Source organism: Pavona decussata, unplaced genomic scaffold (genome assembly GCF_977016875.1).
Source record: "Pavona decussata unplaced genomic scaffold, jaPavDecu1.1 SCAFFOLD_216, whole genome shotgun sequence".
Taxonomy (NCBI): domain Eukaryota; kingdom Metazoa; phylum Cnidaria; class Anthozoa; order Scleractinia; family Agariciidae; genus Pavona; species Pavona decussata.
The window spans coordinates 636,389-647,500 of NW_028145621.1; the positions used below are offsets into that span (position 1 = coordinate 636,389).

Sequence of the window (11,112 nt, forward strand, 5' to 3'; positions counted from 1 at the left end):
CCTTTAAGTCGTTATAACTCAAAACCCAGCAAGGTGATCCCCATTTTTTATTACGGAATTTTAATCAGCATGTTTAGATACAATCGTTTGCAAAGTTTAAAAATATCTCACCAGAGGGGTTCTTCAAAGATTTAAGCTGGCTCTCAGGGTAGAATTTATTTAAAATTTGGAAAAAATTGTCTGTAAATATGCTGACTAAAGTTCCATAATAAAAAATGGGGTTCACCAAGCTCGGTTTTGAGTTATAACCACTTAAAGGGAAAATTAGGGCTGTTTTAACAGGTTATACTGTTGCTATGGTAACCCATTATGTGGAGAAAATCCCCATAACTTGTTTATAAATGTTAAGGCATGTTTTTGATAAGATTATTGTTTTATAAGTGGCAAAGAATGTTTCTATTAATCTGTCAAAGTATAAGTACTGCGAAGTAAAGGAAACCAGTGCCGGCCGCCTTAAATAAGTTGAATTTTTGGCGAACGATCCTGGATTGGCATTAGTCGACTTTTGAACAACTACACTTTGGCTCGTAGCGAATTACACAAATTTATCGCTGGAAGTAACCATTTTCGCCCAACTTTTCACCCTATCAGACCGGGGCGGTGGGAGAGATTCTGCCCGTGGTGACTTTGAACCTGAGCAACTCTTTTTAATATTTGAGCAAACGGCCTGAAACTTCAGGACTTTTTCGGAAATTTATCTGGGAAAAATTTGATGTCATTGGTTATTGTTCATTGACTTTGACGTTTCCATGGCAGCCCGTTTTTGACAGGTCGTGTTTTCAGAAAATGGAAAATTCGTTTTTAAAATGAAGAAAATTTACTTTTCTTTTTAGCCCATATTAGTGTTCCTTTATTGGTTCTGATTACTTTTCGTTCAATTTCGGCGCTTTCCTGAAGTTTTAGGGAAATCCAGAAATCCAACATGGCGGATCCAAGATGGCCTCTATTTGATAATCATGATATCATAACAACGTCATGTGACGTCATCACTTAACGTTGCGGACCTGAAAGGAAACATCCCTCCCCCCCCCCCCCCCCCACACCTGGCCCCAGAAGACAAAAAAAGCCCGGTCTAGATAGGGTTACCCTGGCCAAAATTCCAGTATAACTTTTATTGTTTATGATTACGCTTAACACCGGCGATAAATTTAATGTAATTCTTCCCTTAATTAATGCTAAGTGCATTAAGTTAGAGTAGTCAACGATTAACCTTGATCCCAACGTAAGCAGTCCTCCGTTCGCATTCTGCAGTCCAATCCACTCCAACATTCCTGCTCTCCTATGACACTTTCGAGACTTCTCTGACAGTCTAACTAAAACCAGTGAAAAAAGAAATATGCCATTAGGAATTGTATTATAAAATATTTTTAGCTGGATTCGTCACATGTTGATTTTCTTTTTTCATTTAAAACAAACTACGAGACATACCAGAGACACTTCCGAACATTTGGATAAGTTCATCCCAGACGAATTTTGCGTCTGTGGTGTACGTAATTTTAAGCGGCCGTTTTAAAGAAAATTACATGCTTCTCCATTATTAACTCACCTTTATAGCTGCCTCCAAATAGATCATAGAGAACTTGTCTTTATAACTTGTGTTGCTCTCATTCTTCACATCGTCATCTATCTGGAAAGAAAATTATAGTGTTAAGACGTGCTGTGGTAGTTCTGTTATCCTGCTCGAAATCAACGTTGGTTCTAGAATCGTACCCTATATAAACCGTCCAGTTATAGCTTTAATGGGCAAGTATGAACACTCAAATGAAAGGTTCCGGGCAGTACTTTCCTGTGGTACTGTTTATTGTATTGCTGTGCAAGGTGGCTCCAACTTTTTGAAACTCTTAAAGTCTGAACACTCAGATAAAATCTGAGTGGTACCTGCCTGTGGTACTGTTTAAACTATGCTGTACGAGGTGGTTATTTCTGCTAGATACATATCGTTTAGCGGTAAGATACAAAAATTCTTAAATATTGGTTCTGTATGAACGTCATAACAAGATTTACTGATGATTCTCATAGCTCGTTTTTGCAGCTGCAGTACGAGACGTTTCAAATTAGTAGGATAGGTTGACCCCTAAACACTTATGCAATCTTGCAAATACGGATGGACAAGGGAGAAATAAAGTTTACGCAAAGTAGATTTGTAGAGGCAAAAGCTTGACTTGGAGATAACACCTAAAGACCTGGAAACTTTAGAGGCTAGGTAAGCAATGTGGGATACCCATGAGAGATGCTCGTCCAAAATCACTCCTAGAAAAACAGTTTCACTTTCCTGAGTTAAAGTATGATCACAAAGTTTTACTGTTAAATGATCAAATGGCTTAAATAACATATATTGAGCCTCATGGTTTCTTTGGGCTTTCCTGCCACACTTTAACAAATGTCTGTAAATTAATATTGTGTCATAATAAGGTGGCGAATAATAATAATAATAATAATAATAATAATAATAATAATAATAATAATAATAATAATAATAGTAATAATAATAACTATTAACAATAAAAACACTCTAACTTTTGAGTCTGTGGATGAAATGTTTAAAGACAGTGTGACCATTTAAGCGCAAGCTACCCAGCATTGTTGATGAGATACTGTCACGTTTTTAATTTTTCGCAGAAACGATTTTCCTGGGTGACTTTATAACATTTAAATTCATGTACTCTTCTGATCGATCGAATGAACAGAAAAGAAATACCTACCTATAAAATCGAAGAAATTCGTCTGCTTGTCTATTTGCTAAATACAGCATTTCTGCTTGTGGATACCCAAAAAAAAAATATTGAAAAGAGTAATGCCATTTTAAAATTTTAGCTTTTGCACAGCTATAATTAAATTTAATTTAAGCTATACATGTAGTTAAACTATGATGTGAATGAATTGATATGATGATGGCGTTAGTTTGGAAACACAAAATTTGTTCTTCACTATCTCGGCCCACTTTAGTTATTGTGGCGACTCAACGTTCTTCCTATTAATTTTGAATGCAGATGAATACGTATCCGAACTAAACAATTACTGTTTTCATTTAATTTGCAAAATTTATGATCAAATTGTGGTGACCGTTGGGGTAAATGTCATTAATTTCCCTAATTGCTGCGGTATAAGGTGGTTACAGCTTTCACGTCCGTGGATGAAATTCTAAAGCTTGACCAGTATTTCACTTCTGTTTGATGTTCATTGCAAATTAAGAGCGTGTCGAGGAAAACGAGATATAACAGCGAACAATAATGTTAGTTAAATACCTTCGGTGTAGCAAATGTCCAAAGTCTTCGAAGGTCTAGCCACGCCATGTTTGCGGCAAACGTCGGTCCAAGTCCAATCTTCGTCACGGTGTGTACCAAACGGCAGTCTTCTGTAATTCCACAATGTTCTCTCATGAGGTTATAGACGGACCATTCCATGGCGTAACATGGGTGAATATTTTGTCCGGGAAATAACTATAAGAGCGTATTTAGGCTTGACCGTTGTTCGTCCTGCTGTAACGTTCCTCGTGGTAATAGGTGAGAGAAAAAGACGAATAATTTAGCATTAATTTACAATTCAAATGCAGAATGCCCTCGATATCGAATTCAGTTCGTTCCTCAGTCAGATGCAAATTTGAAGCTACCAGAAAAGGAAGGAAACAAGGGCAATATAACCTGCGTATGATTCCTGGAGCAACGATCACGAGTAAGGGTAAAAATTAAAGCCCAGTAAAATCATCATTTTGGGTTAGTTTCAAACGCCGAGCAAGTTTTATACTTGAAAATTTATCAATTCTGTTTTTGGTCAATCATGGCTTGTTCGTGTGTAAATTAGGATAGCCATTAATAATATAACAATAATAATAATAATAATAATAATAATAATAATAATGATAATGATAATAATAATAATAATAATAATAATAATAATATTTATCCAGGGAGCCCACTCGCCTTGGCGGTTTTCAGTGGGGCCCTACAAATTAAAAATAAAATAAAAAATTAAATTACCTAAAAAAATGACTTCACAATATCAAAAGAATTTAAAAATAGCTAAATAATCAGAAAGTGCATCATTCACAAACTTTTAAGCTTTGCCTTAAAAAGGGACAATGATTTGCTGTTTTTAATGTTATTGTCTAAGTTTTTCCAGTCCTTGGAGGCTTGATAAATGAAAGTTTGCTTGCCCCAATTGGTACGCACGCGAGGAAGGTGTAAATCATTACTTCTACGAGTTAGATAAGAATGAAAACTACTATTGTGTCTAACGTCAAATTTAAAATCAATTTTCCCCAACAGATATTTTTGCATCATAATACAGCGACGAAAGTGTCGTCTCTCGGTTTAATGGATTTAATGCCGTCCTTTCTAAGACGGTCTAATTTTAAAAACCTTAAAAACACTAAAATTCCAAATTTCGATTCTTGACCCTGTCGCACGAGCGTGAAAAGGAAACTACTTCGGAGCAGAGCCTCCTCTCCACACTATATGGAGTCTCCCACCCTTCCCCAATCCTGAAAATTGACACTAATCAATGCGCAAAAAGAATATGGATTTGGCAAATTATCAGGGCTTTAGAGAAAAGTGACCTCAGCTGACGGACGACGGACGCAAAAGCTACCTTTACTGCGGTTGCAAGCGCACCGCTCTATTTCGCATTAACGAAGTTTATCATTAGCACGCAAATGACCTCATGTTTTCTTTTTTTTTACGCGGGATGCCCTGAGGGCAGACGTGTCTAAAATTGGGCTTGGTATCTTTTTTTTTTTCTTCATGGTAGCTACAAATCTGCACATTAATTTATTACGCGGGATGCCCGCAGGGCAGACCGTGTCAAGTTTTCGGCGCATTATGGGCGCGTATATCACGAGGGAGGGGACCCACTCATCCCTACCTGTGTGACGTCAAATGATCATCTGATTTATTCAGATCATTTAGCACCATGAGAAGTTCCACTCTGCTGACAGAGCGACTATCATATAATGCACGCATACAGGGAGATGCCGATTGACCCCGAGAGAGTCATCAGTGACTTCTGTGAGAGCAAACCAAGAAGTCTTGGATTTGAGTAATGGTTAGTCCGTAATAGCCATGCACATGATCATGCCAGGTAGTCTTTATTAATTTTGAATTTTCCTTTTAATATAACAAAATCCCACAAGGAAAAGGAATCAGCTGCATCTGTATTAATTAAAGCATTAGATTGTTGACTGCCAGGGATAAAACTAGTAAGACCACCTGTTTCTACGTTGGACGTTGGCAAAATTTGATATACATGACTGAAAAAATGGCTGGCTACGCCCCTGGTTCCCAACTTGCAATCTCTTGGTAGATTAAAAATACTTGTATACATTTTGATTATCTTTCAATGGGTCCACCACATGTAGACTCCAGGCCCCAGTTGTTCAAAAGGCGCATAATTTTATTCACTGGATAGTTCGCTATCCGGCACATAAAATGTGTGGAAGATTTTCCCGATAGTCCTGTAATTTGTGAATAGAGGAGAAACATATGTCAAATTTAAGAATTGGATTGTGCGTAAAACTTGCCAAAAGCGTTGGTTAAAGTACATTTACTCCGCTGGATAGCGACTCATCCAGTGGATAAAATTATCCGCTCTTTGAATAACTGGGGCCAGGCGTCTACAAAGACTACAAATCCGGAAAAGGCTTCGTCTCTCAACACCAGATGGACGCTCTGAGCGTTCTTTTAAAGTTCTTCGGATAATTATTCTAAGGTCTTCGTAACACCGTCCAAGCAATGGGAACTTGCTCTGCGCAATTCGCTCCAATTCCTCACACAACTAAATAAGTAAAATAATATTCGCATGGAAGGGGTACAGAACGACAACATTTAAGCAAAAAAAAAAAAAATGTTTTAATACAGGGTACAAAGGGTGCAGGTCTACTTAAACCGTTGGGTACCCCCTAGCAAATGTCGCTGTCCAATGAAATGATTGTCATTTTGCTACTGCGCAAATGTTCTACGCATGTCGGTACGAGATTCCTGTCCTGTCCTGTCCATGCAGTTCTGAAATCCAAAACGCAAATTTGGGGTAACCATGTATTTTTCAGATATAATTTCGCTTCAAATTTGAAAAAAAGTCATACATTGTTAATTCCAACGGGTATTTTTACGCGGTTTATGACTATAGGAGAAAAGATTTTAGCAAGGGTCATTGAAATCAGTAACACAAAGTGGGGGTAACCACGCATTTTTCAGAGATACTTAAGCCACAAATTCGAAAAAAAAGTCATACATTGTTATGTATTTTTATTAATACATTTTAGAATTATTTTTACTTAAAAATCTCTGAATCATGCGTGGTTACCCCCAATTTCCTTCATGGATTCCAACAGCACTTGTTAAGACCTGCTTTTCCCACATAAGCACTAAAGGTGCAAACATACCTCTGTATTAGCTAGGAGGTACCGTCCTTAAAGGTCTTTTCGTATCCACATTTTGTCGGGGTGGCCGTATTTAAAGAAATAGCCTGCATGCTGCGGGGATTTGCCCGTTGGCCGTATTAATGACATGGCTGGATTAACAGGGTTTTCAGACAAGAGAATGGTCGGACACAAGTAACCGTCATGACGGTGGGACCGTAAGGTGTAGATCCACTGTACTCGACATTGAATTCTGTCTGTATACCTTTACAGAGAATTATTGTCTCAGTCAGTCACTACGACGAAAGCCTCTGAGAGAAGGTTCATCAAGGTTTGTCAAGTCTCAAGCGATCTTGTCCCCGAATGGGTAGCTTAAGTATCAAGCGTTTCAATGGGTTTTTGTACTTTTTTGCTGTTTGAACGCGTGGAAATTAGGACGAGAGAGAAATAAACGGCGGTCAAAAAGCGAAAAAGGCCGAAAATCCCACTTTAAAAACGCTTACCACGCAGGCCACCCAATGAGAAACGGGACCCCCATTTAGTGATCACACAAGCCATCTAGAGCTCAAACCATTTGCAGATGTCTGGATGGCAGCAGACATGTTATAATTTTAAGAAAACACACAACACAACTGGAGATGACAGTAGCACTGTTGAAACATCTACTTCTAAGAAAAATGTTGTGCCTTTTCTTAAATTTGCAGATGTCAGAGCAAAAACAATAGTACCTTCGTCTTCAGTTAAGTTTTAGATCCCGAGTCGTTTCGGCCCGGAGATTCCCAGAGTCGCGACCAACCAAGCCAGTCAGTTGTGATCAGCAGTGAATTTCTCCTTACAACATCAAACAAACATGTCAGGAGAATAAAGGAAATGATCATCAAAAGAGAAAAGGTTTTGATCTTTACGCAAGTTCTCCCAATTAGTACCACAAGAAATGCATGGAAAATTGTCAGGAGAATTTGCATGTTGATAGTCAAGATAACACTTTCTTCAACGGTGGAACGAATAGAAGCGCAGTTTCGTCTCACCCTTGGAGGAAAACAAAATATGGGAAGACCATGTGGAGTTCTACAGAAGGGAGACTATATGGTCCCCTAACATGAGGTATATGCCCCCGTGGTGCACAGATATGGTACTTCATAACGCTGTTTCTACAAAGGTTGTCCAAAAACAGCGTAAAAGCGTACGCGACGATACCGAAAGGAAATACCCAATAAATGTCAATAAAAGCCCGGAATCCATAATGACTCGACCGTACAGCGAAGACTTGAAATGGCAGGCATTATGGATTCCGGGCTTTTATTGACATTTATTGGGTAATTCTCAGACTACCTTTCGGCATTTTCGCGTACGCTTTTACGCTTGTTTTGGACAAACTTTGTCGAAACAGCTGTATACACTCGATTGCAAAAGCGTTGACACCTAAAAAGCATAAACCGTGAGCGATGAGACCCAATGGCTTTATGGGTATAAGTGTGCTAAATTTATTGGCATAATATTCTATTCTCGTGCGACGGTTGATGACCAAAATTAGTTGCACGTGGTGAATGATGGAAACTGTCCAAGCTTTCCTTAAAGTGCCAAGTTGGCCAACAAGGTTTATGCTTTTTAGGTGTCAACGTTTTTGCAATCGAGTGTATTCACTCCGAGAATCCGGTACTTCAGGAATCAATTAGTCGGGACATGTTAGATTCTAGCAGGCTTTATTCTTGAATTTTTAAAACATTACTACTCTGATTCTTGAGTAAACAAACAAAAATTTTTAAAATTGGCAACCACCGTTTACACTCGATTTCTCAACAAGCGAGTAAACGCAATGTCAATTTAGCGGTTTTTCAATACTTCATTACTTTTATAAAATTGACAAGTTTTAACTTGTTTTAAGCTTGACAGTTCTTAAGAGGTAACTCTGGGACCGTTCATTTTTAATCGGAGAGGGAAGTGGAATTTTCCCCATCCAACTCCATCCAAAAAGACAAATTAGTAGTTTCTGTTATCGTTCCTGGAAATTTTCTTAATGAAAAACAGGCCATCTAGCTCCGTCATATTGGAAGGTGACCCCCCCCCCCCGACCCTTATTTTTTTTAAGCCATTTTTTGTCACCCCTCCTCCCATAAAATTCCACTAGCCCACCCCTCCTCATAAAAAGTGAATGTTCCTTGTGTGCTTCGAGGCAACTTGCAAATGACCTATTGCGTTCACGAAGTGTCCCCAATGCTTTAAACACGATGAGTAGCACCAGTGCAGTTTTCAATTCATGAAGTACCTGGCAAGTTTGGCAGTTCTGTAGTCAACACGAAGTTGCACAAACTGTTGAAGAACAGCTTTGTCCAGCATCGCCTAGGAGACAAGACAACCGTTTAACGATGGCTCGTCTAATAGGAAAAGTTTGCTTTTTTTCAGTAATAACCCAACCATAAATGCACACACCAGAGGTCATACAAATGACAATATCGCTGCCTCGATGTTCCCCATGATCTGCGCTTCCTTTCACAAAGAACGAGCAGGTTACAAGTCTCAAACCGCGGCTGCAAGTTCCAACATTGTTGTACAACATTTGTCGTACGGCCAAGGTTATTTAATACCACTCTGACAATTCATCCAACTCAAAATGTTGGTCATACATCATCTAACTTGGGGGCTAAACGTTCTTATATCGTTGAACCAACAAATGTTGCACAACAATGTTAGAACGTTTAGTCGCGGCTTAACCTTCACTTCATGCCCGATAAATAAAGTGCGAATAAATACAACATGTACGCCCACACGCATGCCGAAAAAGGCGCGCGCGCGCAAGCACGCATGCACGCACGTACCAGCTGTTCCTCGGAACAAACTTGCTTCAGATTTTCAGGTTGAACAACCAATAAGTTGGTCAGCGAATACAGTTTGTCAAATAGTTTGACGAGCAAGGGGATCTGAAAAATAAAATCATCAAAATTAAAATATAAAGATTTATGCTCAAGCATTTCACGAGGGTCTCGGGTTCTTTACAAGCGTTTATACATTTCACTTGCAAACGTCGCTCTTACTTCTTATCGTCTTTTAAAAGTAACGGACGCAAAGAAGATTGAACGAAGTACACCGGGATTACTCACTCTAATCCACACTCGGATTCCATCATTCTCTAATTCCCTTGTTTATAGATTAAATGGGAGGGATGGCTATGATAGCAGCTGTTAATGGTTTCCTCCTATTCTGTCTCGTCCTTGCCGTAAATCCTCTATTAACCACCATCCCTTTCCCAGTTAGAAAATACAGAAGCAATACTTGAAAACTCAGGCGTACATCAGTTTAGAAAAACGTGCTGTTCAATGTGTAGAAGTATGATTATGGTAAGATGACAATGTTTTTGTGATACACAACCGAATAGTACTGTTTCACTGAGTTAGCTATATGGTAACATTTTAGAAAAGCGCATTTAAGTTTTGCTCAAAACTCATGATTTGAAAGAAGCCCCCTCGTCCTTCTAGTAAGCCCCCTTTTCTTTAGGTCTGAAAATAGCTAAGACTCCCTTGTGGGGGAGGGGTTAATTTACAGAATTAAAAAACTTAACATTTACAAGGAATTTGCTCTGTAAAGATGTAGTGTCGTTACCTTGAACGCCTTGATACAGGTTCGGTATTCACTTATATCACAGATTGCAACCATTCCTCCTAGAAACGGTCAGAAATGATTCAAATTGCCATCAAGAACATTGAACATAAACGCAAATCCAGTTAACAAACTTAGAAGCAATCGTGGTTCTGGAATCAAAGTTTGGTGAACGCTATCTACCGTTGTAGAGGGGGAAGTAGCCCGCATGGGGATGTTTGTACGTTGAGCCAGAAAAGAAACCATTGCCGTTGTAGAGAGAAGGCCGTTGTGAAGAAGTACTCATTACAAAGATTTCTTTAGAATTATGTTTACAGCAAACAGCAGAAATTACCACTTGACCAAGTTTATCCTTCAATTGCTGCTCACTGTTCACAGTTTCTCAGTAAAATTGAGTAGTTTTGCGTGAGCATCAAAGGCTAGAATTATTTTGCACTATTCTCATCTAGGTACTTAATTTTTTCAAGAAAATATAAACAGGTATCTCACGTTTGTCGTCAACTCGATTCTGAATCTCTCTATTAGCAGCGAGAGATTCGATTCGATAAGGCGTATTTACACAACAGAAAAGATGGCTATGATTCTACGTACAATAACAACAATAACCAATACTTATTATGGGCATTTTGTTGATGAGTGGGTGTCGTCTAAACTTTTCTAGAAGACAACGAAATGTTCCTGTAAAACCGTTACCTATTGATGTGTATTGAAACTGTTGTAGATGCTCGTATAACTGCCGGTGAATTCTGGTGCCAAATTCCGTGAGCACGGATTCCAAGTTCTTTCCATCCAGTGAGTCTTGGATGAAGGAAAGCTGCGAGTAAATGAAGTCACATGTCTTGGCACAAGCCTGTTAATAGAAAGAAACAAGATTGATTGGTTGATTGATTGATTGATTGATTGATTGATTGATTGATTGATTGATTGATTGATTGATTGGCTGACTGACTGACTGACTGATTGATCGATCGATCGATCGATCGATCGATCGATCGATCGATCGATCGATCGATCGATCGATTGATTGATTGATTGATTGATTGATTGATTGATTGATTGATTGATTGAGCGATCGATCTGATCTGATGGATGAATGGATGGATGGATGTCATACTCTTTACAACAAATTCTATTCCACAAAATATGCCGATCGATCCAGGCTTTGA

At 38.7% G+C, this 11,112-nt stretch overlaps 1 protein-coding gene across 1 annotated transcript in view; it reads right to left on the reverse strand.

The window, feature by feature from the left end:
* Positions 1 to 8,038: 8,038 nt before the first annotated feature.
* Positions 8,039 to 11,112, reverse strand: part of LOC146459810 (exocyst complex component 5-like) — a 23,244-nt gene continuing 20,170 nt past the window's right edge. The window contains exons 17-20 of the mRNA XM_085088885.1: positions 10,640 to 10,796; positions 9,950 to 10,008; positions 9,169 to 9,270; positions 8,039 to 8,692 (exon numbers count right to left, since the gene is read on the reverse strand). Of these exons, the coding sequence (XP_084945011.1) occupies positions 8,603 to 8,692; positions 9,169 to 9,270; positions 9,950 to 10,008; positions 10,640 to 10,796 (408 nt within the window). The 3' untranslated portion in view covers positions 8,039 to 8,602. The remainder of the gene's footprint in view (positions 8,693 to 9,168; positions 9,271 to 9,949; positions 10,009 to 10,639; positions 10,797 to 11,112) is intronic.